This window comes from Ascochyta rabiei, chromosome 22, assembly GCF_004011695.2.
Source record: "Ascochyta rabiei chromosome 22, complete sequence".
In the NCBI taxonomy this organism is placed as follows: domain Eukaryota; kingdom Fungi; phylum Ascomycota; class Dothideomycetes; order Pleosporales; family Didymellaceae; genus Ascochyta; species Ascochyta rabiei.
Window position 1 is genome coordinate 930815 of NC_082426.1, and position 13084 is coordinate 943898.

Here is a 13084-nt window from a genome sequence, read left to right on the forward strand (position 1 = left end):
GTTTCCCCCACCTACTCCCTTCCCCGCCTTCAAAACAACTCACAGTCCAACTGCAGCCCGTCTTCGCGCGCAAAGGCCCGCGGACATGGCGATCGACCGTTGAGCCCATCCCTGCACGGCCCAGGAACCAGGATCAAGGGAACCGGGGAAGTTGGTTTCACATCCGCCATTGGGAAGATCGAAAAAACGTGCATGAACGTGATAGATCTGAGGAATGTTCAAACATTGTAGATTGGGAAATGCTACGCAAGGCCAGCTACGCAGCGGCAATCTATGCTGCGATGCTGACCGGCTTGATACCAACCTCTGTAAGCTTCGTCGCCGCGGGCTCCTCGAACTCGGCCTCAACCGGGTCAACGGTGTCCGTCAGACCCATGTACTTCAGACTCGCGGCCCAGCCCAAGTCCTCGCCAAAGTAGCTCTGCATCACCTCAACACCGTACTTGATGCCGTTCTTGGGGTCGTAGGTGAGGCACTGCTTGCCGACCGCGATTCCAATCACGGCGTCCCACGACGGCAGCTCGGTCTGCCCCAGGCGGTCGGACGCTGGGGCTGTCTCTGCGAGCTCGGAATTCAGAATCGCGGCGTAGATGTTTTGGGCGGCGGCTTGGCCCATTACTGTTGCGCTACCGGCGCGCTTGATACCGGTCCATTGAATGACGTCGCCAACGCCGAAATGCGATGTGTGGTTCGGGATCGTGTCTTTGAACATCAGATTGTTGCCGACCTTGATCTCCTTGTCCTCGTTCAGGCATGCGTCGGGCAGGATGTCTGTAGTGGGCATGCCCTTTCTTGTCGAGTCGATGACAAAGTCTGCTGTGATCGTCTCACCGTTGACAAGGGTGACTTCGAACTTGCCGCTCGACAACTCTTCAATCGTGGCTCTTGACCCCAGCACGACGTCTACGCCTTCCTCCTTCAGCATCGTCCCTACGCGGTCCTTGAGCTCTGCTGGCAGCGGCTCCGACGACAGGACTTGGTCGCGCGAGTGAACAAGTGTAACGCCGATCTTAGGGTAGTGCCGCTTGATCTCACCAGCAAACTCAATACCAACGGCGCCAGCGCCGATGACTACCACCCGCCGTCCCTCGTGCTTCGATTCGTCACCGCCGGTGATCTTCTCAACGAAGCTCTTGCCGTCTCTCAGATACTCTTCGTAGCTACCAGACTTTGGTACTGCGGGCCAGTGCCTCTTCAGCCCTGTCGCTACCACGAGGTAGTCGTACGCCTGCTGCTGAGTCTTGCCGTTGCGGTCAGACCACTCCGCGACCTTGGCCTCCGGATTGATGCTTGTGACCGAGCCATGCTTGAAAGTCAAGTTGGGCTGCTTTAGCTCGTTCAGATGCGAGAAGCGCTTCCACATGTGACTTGTGTACTTTGGCACCACATGAGCAAGCGGAGCACCCACCGAGTGGACTGCAAAATACCGTAGTCAGTACAAGAGCTGCCGCAGAGACGAGGACAAGAACATGGTCGTGACGCCTCGGTTAGTGGGGCTAAGAGATTAATGACGCACAGTATCCGTCCCGCTCGTCGATGACAGTGATTTCGACGCCTCGCCTGCTCTTGGCGCCCTGGAACTCTGGCCCTGGGTACACGCTCTGTCTGGCCTTTCCGTTGGAGTACTCGAGCAGGTTGACGATCGCTGAGACACCTCCATATGCGCAGCCAACAACAAGTACGCGATGCGGGGATGACAGCGACATGCCGCCGAGAGTACCTGTGAGATTGGGCATCTTCATGGTAGGAAAATTTAATCTGATAACGGAGGAGGATGTAGAAGGTGGGAGGGAAGAAGGGGGCAGAGGCAGAGATGATCTGATAAGATTGGAAGTCGGATACCCTCGGCGTTTTATCGCGCAGCACTGCCCAGACCGGTATCGGTCGCCGGCTCCTTCGGATGAACCAGTCCATGAATTGCGTCTCGGCACCACAAGCACCCACTTCACCCACTTGCTGGTTTGGCGTTACGGCGTGCTGGGTTGCAGATGCGATTGGCGAAGACATTTATCAGATCGGGCTGCAGAATTTTATCAGATGGCTGCTAGCGTGCTTGGCCGCGTGTGAGCCCCACGGTACCGAGGGCCTGACAGCTCGTCCTGCGCACAACGATGCTGTTTGAATCCCCAAGAAGTCGCATATGTATACTGGCGGCAACCTTCTTTGGACGTAACTGTCTGCAGCTTCCCTGCGCAACGGTAAGGGCGGAGTGTGGAGCCGCACATGCATGTGTTGACCTAGCACCTGCTTCTCCCGGCCTGACGTGTCCGTTCCTGTGATTCGGGGACGACTTCGACACAGCTACGCACTGATGAAAGAATGATAACATAGCAGTCCACACATCTCCCAGCTTGGAAGTTATAAGGGCCAAATAGCCTGTGTTGTTGCTGCTCTCAGAGATTCCCAGAGAAGCGAAAGCCGGGATTTCACCAGATTAGAGTGATCGGACAGATCAAAGGTCGCCCGCAAACAGATGGTCCTGGCATCCAATCTCTTTCTCCATTCTCCTCCTCGTGTCTTTGCAGAATCGCCGTGTGCACCTTATGCCGTCACATTCTGCAGCATGCGCATGTTCAACGTCGTGCTTCTGCAACTCTGTCTTCGTTAACAGACGATCGTCGTCACATACTGCGCACTTGTGCTGGAGCACATGGGCGATGGTCTTCGCATTATCTCCAGGTGCTCGCTTCGCCTCCGGATCAAGCCAGCGGATCTGTGTGATGTCGCCCACAAAAGCGTTATCGCTGATGCTTGAGTCGCGAGATGGCCGAGACGACAGGGGCAGGCGGCGCACAGTGCATGGGCTGTCCGTATTCAGCTGGAATGGGGGATAGGCTGGAGCGTTGTTCTTCACAACAGAGCCTGCGGACAGTGACGGACAGGGAGTCGTACTGTCTGTGCTTGGGGTCGAGCTATCAAAGCTCAGGTCCGCCGCCCGAATGTTGGGGAAACCGAGCAACGTCACCACAAGCTTCTGATCGAACCTGTAGTCTTTCAGCCCAGCTGACTTCCTGAGTGCTAAGACTGACACTAGAGTCCACCGGTTGTCCTCGCTGATCTTATTCGACATCGCTTCTTTCGTAATATTCTCCAATAGGCGGCAACTCATCACGGCGAGATACGCGCGCTGGAACGCCGGCTGAACATCAACGGGAACCATGTCTTGTACGGAGAGCCTGAAGTCGCCGTTCGGTTCAGTGCAACACTGTACTTGCCGACATGACGGATTTTGGGGGATCGGAAAAAGCCCTTCCTTCCATCTGTAAGTCAAGCCTCCTCTAGATTTGGTATGACGCCCATGCATCTTCGCGAGCATTGCCTGGAGTATCTCCAAGCACAAAGGCTCCGCAAGAGTGAGGGCCGCCACAGCGTATAGCGGGATGCCGTCAACATCTTCGTATTCAGGGTCTGCACCCCCGTCGAGCAGCTTTCGCGCCAGCGCTGCAACATCGGTGGTGATGCCTTGCTCTATGCATTTTCTCAATGGTGTCATGCCAAAGCCGTCGAGTACGTTAGGATCGACGCCTCTTCCCAACAGTACCCCTATATCTTGCAAAGTTTCTGCCACATGTCTCCTCGCCTCTGGACAAGCCCCGACTACCTCATGGAGTATGCTTGCGCCACTATCAGGGGCGATCGCGGAGAAGTTTTTGACAATCTGGCGGGAAACACAGGGTGGGGAGTGCCAGAGGACCTGATGAACAAATTTATCGCTTGTGTCCGACGCACAAGGGCAGCCAGAGAAGCTTGTAGTAAGGTCTGCGCCCTTCTCGACAAACTTCCCAAGGCATTCCATCTCTGCCCAGCTCAGCTTCAAGCTCCAATGCTCATGGTTTTGCCAGGGCTCTATGAACATCTGAAAGGGAGATGCAGAAGATCCTTCTGGCGGCGGAACGTGAATGCTCGCTCCAGCATCGAGCAACAGCTCTATGACCTCATTGCACGTTGACCGGACTGTCGCGTCGCCATATTCACGGGATCTGCGTTCCAAGCACAACTGAAGCGCAGTGTGTAGCCCCGAGCTTGTCGGAGATGGGCCCGGATCATCAACTCTCGCACCTCGCTTCAATAGTATCTTGACGATTTCGGGAGCGGTCCAGAACACGGCTTGCAATAATGGCTTCCAGCGCATGCCAGGGACCCCATTCACATCTGAGCGACCCGGTATGAGTAGTGCTTGAACGGTATAGTGTCGCCCATTTTTGATGGCGTTATGGAGTGCTAAGTCTGTACCCAGTGGATGCGTCGAGCCTTTAGCGCCGTACGAAAGAAGGACCCAGACAACAGGTCCATTTGGCATTCCGCATGCAATATCGAGCAGCGTCTGACGAGGGTGCTGCATGATGACCATCTGACTCAAGGCGGGGTGACTGGAGAAGCGACTGCCGGTCGGTTCGAACGGCAGGCCAATAGGGTCGTTCACTTCGTTTGTGTGTTCCATGAGCAGCATCTCGAGCTTCTCGCACTCGTTGTCGAGCACACAGCCCAGCATATTCAGGAGTGATTCTGAAACCATTGGAGAATATTGCATCCACGTCGGTATCTCGATCGATGGTTGAAGGCTGACCAAGTCAGTCTTTGCACAATACTGACCCTTTACACGTACTTTGTTGCCTGGCTGAGCAGCCCCATAAAGGTGGGCTCAGCAGCTGTAAGCTCGTCTCTGGGTACGACTTGCCACCCACCAGTCTTTTTTCGATGCTCTAGTGACTCGGGCTCAATCGACATGGGCTCAGCTGTCGCTGATGAAGATCTTTGTTCTTCGTCATCTAGCTCGAGACCATGACTACGGGCTCGTGGCCGGTCTGGACGCGCCCTGTGGCCTTTGTGTCGCATGAGGCCCCATTCTTTGAGCTTCATGCGGTACGCTCTCGTTCTGCATTGACGTGAGAAAGTGCAAAACCCCAGGTGGCACGCATGCTTACGATGCTCTGAACTTGTACTTCGCCTCCATCAAATCTTTCACCTCTCCCAACGGTTTCTTTTGGTTGAATGACAGCTCTTTGATCTCATCTTGGACCGCATCCCAGTCTTTTGTCATCCTTGCAACTTTGAGAGATAAGACGCAGCTTCGAGCTGGGAAGACGCCTCTGGAGCTGCTTATGAGACCCGCGTCTCTCTTGAAGCCACCGCTTAAAGCGTTTACATGTACCGAAACTCTAATTCGGAACACAAAGTGTCCTGGTGATATACTGCGGGAATAGGCAGCCTTGCTGTTGCGGGGTTGCTCGTGTGCGAATGTGCAAAAGTTCAGAAAGTGCAGTTTCATAAGCACTAACCAGAAACGGACAAGCGTGCATGACCCTGTCACCCCTGCGGCTTGCGAGCCTAGGTGTTATTCCACACACCTTGATTCTTACTTTAACCATGGACCGATGGCTGTTATGCTTACGTTGATTGATGATTGCTACCTCCAAATCGCACTTTGTGCACCCTACTTCTGGTCATACCCCGGCAGTTCATGATTCTCCTTCGACCTCAAGCTCGGGCGTAATCTCTTCTCTCCCTCCACCTCAGCAAGTCGCTTCTCATACGTCCCCACGTTTCCACCACTCTCTCTCTCTTCGATAATGACGGCTCTCAACTCTTCCAATTCCCCGACGAGCTTCTTCCATCGCTGCCCCTCCTCTTCCCAAAAGAACAGAAAGTTGATGAGTTTCTTCTGCGCATGACTCGTGATGCCCGATACTTGGTTGGCAAAGTTCTTCGTAATCCTTTCTGTATGCACGGTGGGTGAATTCTGCTCTAACACTCCGTTCTTGAGAAGAGCCTTGTAAACCGCAGCCGAGATCTTGGGCGCAGAGGTGATGCCGGCGTGGGCAAACACGCCGGGAGACAGGAGAAGCGGGTCGGGCTCGCTCAGCTGGTACATGAAGGCCAGGTCGGGCTCGCAGCCTGAGAGGTCTATGTCTTGGGATGCACCGGCAATGCTGGGAACTGCGTTTGACATGAAACGCGTGAAGCTGAACTTCTTTTGACCTGTTTTGGTTTTGTACATGGCAATGGTAAAACGGATTCAATTTTTTGTGTCGATGGCTTTTACTTAGGGAAAGCTTGAGTTGAGAGTGAAATGCTTGGTGTTTCTTGGACACTTTCTCTGGCTGTGCAGGTCGATCAGTGCTACACAACAGGCAACCTTTGTCTACAGCTGGCAAGGCTGTTTCTGCAGTAGCAAGCTGCTCAGCCTTACACGTGGTTCAAGACCAGCATGCGATTGATTCACGTTTTTTTCTTTGCAGGCCATGCCTATGCCGTATAACAATGAGTCTTACCTCCCGCCCACAGCTGTCATATGTATAATGCACGTCGATATGTATGCACCCTCCACAGATTTGGACGAGTACAATCATAAATACGTCATAGAAAATTAAGAGGTCCTGACTGGCTAGCTATATCTGGTTGACAGTGAAAGTGACAGATTGGGTGACAGCATGCAGGGCAAAACGTGACAACCACAAAAGCTCAGCCAATTATTTATCTGCCTGCATTCATAGTTTGTGCTGATGCGTCCATAGTTTGTGTTAATGAATTAATGTTCCAAATTTGGGGAGGTGCGTACACATCGCCGTGCACCAATAGTATTCGCACATATTAAAATTGACGTCGGAGCTGGTTCCATGCTCAGACGGGCATGTTGAAATCCCTGATCGGTATGGAATCACAGACAAAGCCACCACATTCTCTCCATGCCTCTATGAGCCACCCAAAGATTTGTAATCTGCAAAGTAATTCCCAAGTGAGCTCTGGTATACTCATATATAGAGTACGGTAATACGCCGACTTTCGCCTGAGGCTCCTTCCACAGCCCAGCTCCCACGCATTGTGCGAGTTGAGATAGGCCAGCCAGTGATCACTCATTGCATGAATCTCAAACATGGCATGAGCATAGCAGAGTCGATGAAATGGTATCAAGTCTGTGTAAAGCGGATTTTGTGCGAAACGTACTTTGCATTCATTCATTCATTCATATCTTCATACTAATTATCACCCGAAAAGCGTGCACGGTCGTGAACAATAAGTGGCACAACGCGCTCGATGGTTCTAACCATACACCGGCTTCTGGCTGTAGCCCGGGAATTGCTTCAGTTGCTCGGTATCGATGGCTTGCAGTTGCGGACAGCCAAGAGAACCGATGATGCTACCAATGGCATTAGTCAGCTTGGTCAAAGCCCCAAGAAGGATGTCAGGCTTCGCCTGTGCTGAGAGTTGGTAGACAAAACAACCGAGATTGTTGCCCTTCAGAAGATCTGCTGAGTTGAAGAGTCCGCCCGTAAGGTTGGCAACATCAACACCTGCAAAAGAATTGGTCGTGCCAGTGTTTCCGCCAATGTCGAGGAACTTGGGGTGGAGCTTAGCGGCGTTCAGAACATCGACGAGGAAGTAATCAGTCTCGTAAGGATACTCAAGAGCACGCCTGTACCAGTTCTTAGGGATGCGCTCCGTTCCTTGCACGGCGTTGTAGTTGCCGTTGGTGCCTTCCACACCAAACCAAGACTGGATGGTCTCGTAAGTGAGCAGACCAGCTGGGTTTTCAGCACTATGATTTGCCATAAAGCGGTAGATGAAGGTGTAGGCGGCGGGCTGCACAAGTACACCTGAGAAGGGACCCATGAAGAAGTTGGGGTTATTACGGATTTGAGTGTCGAAGCGGTCTGAACGGAAGGCGGTGAGAGAGTCCAGGGTGACCTGGCCACCAGGCGAGTGGTTGATGAGGTCCTGGAACTGGCTCGTCACAGTCTTGTAGTTGTTACCAGCCTCATAAAGATCGGGTCTTGTAGGAGAGGCATCTCCCTCATACTTGTTGTGCGAGCCAACAAGCCCGTTACCCAAGACACCAGTAACGCCACCCTGCGCAATGGTGGGCGTACCGCCGATGGACCAGGATAAGAGGTCGCCGTCGATTGCACCTCCGATTACGGAGAGAAATAGCGCCAATTGGGGCCCCATACCGACGACCTTCGTAGTTGCATCAATGTATTGCTGGACTGTGGCATAGCCGCTATGTGGGATAAAGTCTGTGACGTATTTAGCACCACTCTAGGCTGTGTTCCTGTGAGCAATCTTACTGTGGTTTGCAAATGCGTTCAGACCTGGACAAGGTCCTCTGAGATCTCCAGAACCAGGCGGCACGTACTCGTGACCGCTGCCTGCCTCGATGTTGATGTATTGCTTCTCTGCGTTGAATGTGTTGATGGGCTCAAAGAGGGCTGTAGCCGCGTCTGCGCCGGCTTGACGAGCTTCAAGCATTTTCTCCAACTCCTTAGCACGAGCCTCAATGGTAGGATCAGCCGCCGCTGCCTCGTACATCATAGCAGGGAATGCATGGGCAAAAGGGGCCAGGCCGGCTACGAAAAGCTGTGATGTGAGCTTCATAGTAGTATTAAATGGAGGAAAATCTCAGATGGAGGAATGTCTGGTAGTAAACTGTAGAGGTCTTCATGGCTTATATATTCAATCATTCATCGTGGTGGGTCACGTCAACCTGGTGCATCTTGCTCATCTCCCGTTCGTTTCCCGCTCGGTGCATCTTCCAGTGGTCGACGTTGCAGCCTGTCGATCTAAAGTGGTAGATACCGTTGCAGAACATCCAATGAACAGACCTGGAGAAAAGCTGACATACGGCAATATCCTTCCTGCAGCACACGTGCTGATGATTTTTTCCCGGTGCAAAGTTCAGGACGACATCTTGGGTTCGCGAGTCGCACCTAGGTCCCCAAAAGGTAAGACCAAATTTGTCGACGACTCGTAAAGTGCCGCGGCACCGCGGTCATCCCCCGCGCGTGGTTGTGTTCTCCTCGTGTTTGGCCAGCGCTAGTACTAGAGCAGTTCCCGGGTCTGGAGATCTGTGGGGTTAACGTGTAGATCATCCGCTCTGATCTCCTATTCGAGAACTGATTTGAGAAAGTCGCGGTCGGCCCTGTACCTGAATCTCCAGACCCTTGGTCGTGCAGGTGATCACAACAAAGCAACAAGCACCTACAGGCACACTTCACGCTTGCATCCGTTCGAAATGACGTGGCCGAGTGGATAGCATGACCATTGAAATCCGCGCGATTGGTTCGCATAACGCAATGGTGGATGTTATCTGAAAGAAGTAACTTGTTGCAGTCGTGAGGGTGTAGGTTGGGCTCTGAGAGGCATCGAGAGCAGGTACATGTCAGGAAGGAGCTTGGCGGAGTGGCCGAAGTGAAGCGCTGAACCACTGCGTTGGTATCAAATGGCACGATGAATGCTTCCGCAAATGTATTAGATGTATAGAGATTCTGGGTGCTGGAGATGGCCAACGTTCTGGGTTTGTGGTCGGCACCTGCGTCGGCAGACCGAGGTTTCATCTTCCACCTGCGTCATGTTAGCCACCTTCCTTTTATTGTCATCCACAGCACGTTAGCGGCGCGGGCACTCTATCACATCAATTCTCGGTCACGAATGCTTTTATCTACCTCACCAAACGAACACTAGAGAGACCTTAGATTGTTTCATCAGCATCAAATCATGTCACGCTCCCATCAGCATTTTGTCTGTGGCAGACTTAGTTAAATCACCTACTACCCTCGTTTGTCACTCCAATTTGAGCTTTGCAAGCTTTGGTGTCCGGTCGATAACCACCAGTGCTCGGTCTAGCGGAGCTGTGAAACAAGTCTGCTTTTGCTTATATTGCATCACGTGGAGGCTTCATCACGAGCGGCAAGCTTCTACGAAATGTATTACAATGATGTATCCACTATTAACACATATTGGAAGAGTCTGTAGCCAGTGAAGTGTACCGATCAACCTTGTTGTCCAAGAGCACGTTTGACCCAATAATGATTGGTGAACTTACGGTGGATCTATTGATTTTCTCTAAGATGCACTATGTTTCTGAAGCTTCGATCTTGACCGAGCCTTTCCCCGCAAGCCTTGCGCGATCTTTCCTAACTATTTGGTCGCTTCGATGGCCCCCCGATTCTCCACTAAATTCAATCCAATCACCGCGTAGCCATGAAGGTCTAAACTCGTCTCATCCCTCCTCACACCGCCGGCGCTGTTCTCCTTGGATAAGTATCTGTCAGCGCCGCTCAAGCTACTGCTACTACTGCTGCTATCACTGCTTGGAGACTCGTCATCGTTGTCCCCGGAGTCCAACTGACTACCTTTTCCGGTGAAAGTTGCGCTCAATAGCCTCACCAGCAGACGTGTCGTTGTTCCAGGAAGATGCGCTGTCACTGTTGCTTGAGGATGAAGTTTTGCCGCTAGACAAGTCATCGTCGTTCCTTGAATATAACCGGCTGGCCTTCCCATTCTGGCCGGCCTTGCTGTTCGGGCTGGCAGCAGTTTTCGGGCTGGCAGCGCTATTGCTACCCTGTTTTCCTGGTGATGATGGCTTGCCCCCCGGGTTCGCTAAGGTACCCTTGCTATTGGACCCGGTTCTCGCATTTCCCTTCCTCTTGCTGCCGTTGCTTTTGCTGCCATTACTCTTGGTGGCATGAGCTTTCTTGCCCTTGCTCTTCTTGTCTTTGTTTTTCTTGCCCTTCTTCTTGCTCTCGAATGCATGCCCTACACGAACCTCATTACACTTTATTCTACGATGTTCGGTATGGGAGTGGCTCATCTCAGTATCCACAGAGACGAAGAGAAAGATTTGATTCTAGTTGATCACGGCGACCCCGACATAGAAATCGAGAGTGGCGAAGACACGAGAGACCCAATTGTAGAAGCAGCAGAAGAAATCCGGCTCGACACCTACAGGAATCATGTTTCACGGCCTAAGATTAAACAAGAAAGCCAGCTGCAACGACATACATTAAGAATTAGCGCATGACCGTCCACCTTCTCTATAAAGCAGACACCACAGGCCGCCTCCCTTATCAAGTGTTTACGAGATCTGCTAGCTAACCCTGCATATCCAAAATTTCTGGGATTGAGCACCTCGGGTGAAATAGTGGATCTTGAAGTAGGGGCGAACGGGTCCAGTTTTGCTCTCTCTCTGAGACTCACGGCAGCTGCCAGAATTAAGGCTTACAAGTTTAGGCCCAGATGCTAAAGTCCTGCTGTAAGCTCGACCACGGTGGTGCTGACCGCGCTGCTACAGTAGCTACTGGCCCACGCAACCTTTGCAGCACGGTAAACAGGCTCGCAGGTTGCTGGAAATCCTGATGACTTTCTAGTTGCGCCAGCTGGACTGATGCAGACCATGATGCAACACACAAGGACCGAGCAAACCTATGAATTGGATACTCCCTCACAGACGTTGCATTCTGTTGAAGGATTGATCGGCTGGAAAAGTCGAAAGTCTCAGCTGTTTCCGCAAACAGCACTGTTGTTCCTCCAGATCAGCGTGCGGCAGAACGCGAGCGTGAGCGTGATACAGAGGATGACGAGGAATGGAAAACCTCTGGGAAGTACCGAGCACAGAAGTCTCAAAATCACTTAAAACATTGCCCTCTAGGTGGCATTGCTTCTCATGAGTCAGCCAAGTCAGGAGTTTTCCAAGGAGGCTGAGAGGCAGTGGTGAGGCTCAGATTGGAGGTCATGTCCGCAGCAGAAGAGGTCGGAAAGACGGTTGTTACAGATCGATAGACAGAAATCTTCACGCAGGCGTTAATGGAATAAAACAATGGTCGCTGAGTGACTGTTTCGCGCGCGATCAAATAGCCAAGGCATTTGCTGCTTAGTTCCGGCACAGTTCCCGTATTGAATAGTACAAGCAAACATAGCGTGTAAGTGCGTAATCACGAACGGTACGTTCCCAGCCTCCCTTTTAGTGCGTCACTAGCGCGTCATTGTTGCGCCTTGCGGTGAATAGTTTTTGCAGCACCATGTATCGCAAGAACGTCGACCCTTATAATCTCGTATTGCATACCATTTGACAACACCAGAGTATGTCTAGAGCTTTCAAGCCTTTCCGTTGGTGGGCTGAGCCAGATTAGCACCAACATAAGCCAAAAAGCAAGACCCCCACAGTTTTTGAATAGATAAATCACTGATGACCGGAACATCGCGTCACCCGACTTGAGCAACGAAAGTCTTGAAAGTTGTAAGTTTGCAATTTCATGGAAAGAAGGATGCAGACAAGCGAAAAAATTCTAGCCTCGGTACAAGTGCCAGTTTCGACCTGACTCCGTGAAAACACCAAGACCTCGAAATTTCCTTGACGTTCGTATCTCTCCTGACCTTACCGAACAGCAAAACCTCTCAGCACACTCAGGTCAAGATGACTCGCAGTGGACAAACCACGCATTTGGATACGCGCGGCTCGACAGCATCGTGGTCTCAGCCTCGCACGCTGTATCTGACCGCATACAATCTGCTTTTCGCTGCACTGTGGGTTTCAGTAGGCATCAGTGCCGCCAATCATGCTCCGAGAGGCAAATTTATCTTGTTTGAGGCGGTAGAGCCTCGCGCGCGTTGGATTCAGACCCTCACGCTCATTGAGGTCGTGCATGCGGCCGTTGGTAACTACATTCAAGGAACATGCAACCTATCAATGCTGATCGTCATAGGCATGGTCAAATCGCCTGTCAGTACTACAGCCACACAGGTCTTTACACGTGTGATTCAGGTCTGGATGATCTGGTACAGCTTCCCTGCGAGTACAGCTGCATCCAGAGCATTTATGGTCTTGGTGTTGGCTTGGTCCGTCGCAGACTCCATTCGCTACCTGTACCTTGCTCTGAATCTTCATGGGAAGGCGCCGCAGGCTCTTATCTGGCTCAGGTAAGCCCAAAGACGTTGCACCCATTGGTACAGGCTGATGATTGCAGATACACCATGTTCTATCCTCTTTACCCGATCGGGATTGGGGCGGAGTGGTGGCTGATGTACAAGAGCATCGAGCCTTTGGGCAGGATTAGCCCTGTGCTTCCGCCAGTGTTCTACTTCTTGCTGGCGTTGTACGTTCCTGGTAAGTCCTGCACTGACAGTACTGTTCTCATGTCATCGGCTAACGATTATAGGCGCTTATACAATGTTCACATACATGGTCAAACAGAGGAAAAAGATCCTTAGCAGGGGCCAGAAGACAGTGAAACCGATTGAATAACGACTCATCCACATTCAATCTAAATGAACTCGGCCTCCTCACTTCACATACGGTCGACGGTGGTTT

The 13084-nt window shown here is 52.0% G+C and overlaps 5 protein-coding genes across 6 annotated transcripts, besides 2 other annotated features; 1 reads left to right on the forward strand and 4 right to left on the reverse strand.

Annotated features, from left to right (window-relative positions):
- Positions 1 to 271: 271 nt before the first annotated feature.
- Positions 272 to 1742, reverse strand: EKO05_0011535 (uncharacterized protein; the record flags this gene model as incomplete). The annotated part of the gene is made up of 2 exons (XM_038944281.1): positions 272 to 1416; positions 1517 to 1742. 2 exons carry the CDS (start codon positions 1740 to 1742, stop codon positions 272 to 274), a joined length of 1371 nt encoding a protein of 456 aa, XP_038792720.1.
- Positions 1743 to 2452: 710 nt separating this feature from the next.
- Positions 2453 to 5041, reverse strand: EKO05_0011536 (uncharacterized protein; the record flags this gene model as incomplete). Its single annotated transcript, XM_038944323.1, has 3 exons — positions 2453 to 4562; positions 4607 to 4876; positions 4926 to 5041. 3 exons carry the CDS (start codon positions 5039 to 5041, stop codon positions 2453 to 2455), a joined length of 2496 nt encoding a protein of 831 aa, XP_038792721.1.
- Positions 5042 to 5434: 393 nt separating this feature from the next.
- Positions 5435 to 5998, reverse strand: EKO05_0011537 (uncharacterized protein; the record flags this gene model as incomplete). The annotated part of the gene is made up of 1 exon (XM_038947589.1): positions 5435 to 5998. One exon carries the CDS (start codon positions 5996 to 5998, stop codon positions 5435 to 5437), a length of 564 nt encoding a protein of 187 aa, XP_038792722.1.
- A 951-nt stretch (positions 5999 to 6949) lies between these two features.
- Positions 6950 to 6976: a tandem repeat.
- Positions 6977 to 7041: 65 nt separating this feature from the next.
- On the reverse strand, positions 7042 to 8373 carry EKO05_0011538 (Unspecific peroxygenase; the record flags this gene model as incomplete). The annotated part of the gene is made up of 2 exons (XM_038944361.1): positions 7042 to 8015; positions 8067 to 8373. 2 exons carry the CDS (start codon positions 8371 to 8373, stop codon positions 7042 to 7044), a joined length of 1281 nt encoding a protein of 426 aa, XP_038792723.1.
- A 2044-nt stretch (positions 8374 to 10417) lies between these two features.
- Positions 10418 to 10521: a tandem repeat.
- A 1669-nt stretch (positions 10522 to 12190) lies between these two features.
- EKO05_0011539 (Very-long-chain (3R)-3-hydroxyacyl-CoA dehydratase) lies at positions 12191 to 13018 on the forward strand (the record flags this gene model as incomplete). 2 transcript variants are annotated; one of them, XM_059638012.1, is made up of 4 exons in its annotated part: positions 12191 to 12431; positions 12480 to 12693; positions 12741 to 12880; positions 12933 to 13018. In XM_059638012.1, 4 exons carry the CDS (start codon positions 12191 to 12193, stop codon positions 13016 to 13018), a joined length of 681 nt encoding a protein of 226 aa, XP_059493995.1. The 2 variants fall into 2 exon arrangements, with proteins under 2 accessions (XP_059493995.1, XP_038792725.1); XM_038944331.1 differs by having other exon boundaries at positions 12191 to 12693.
- Positions 13019 to 13084: the final 66 nt, after the last annotated feature.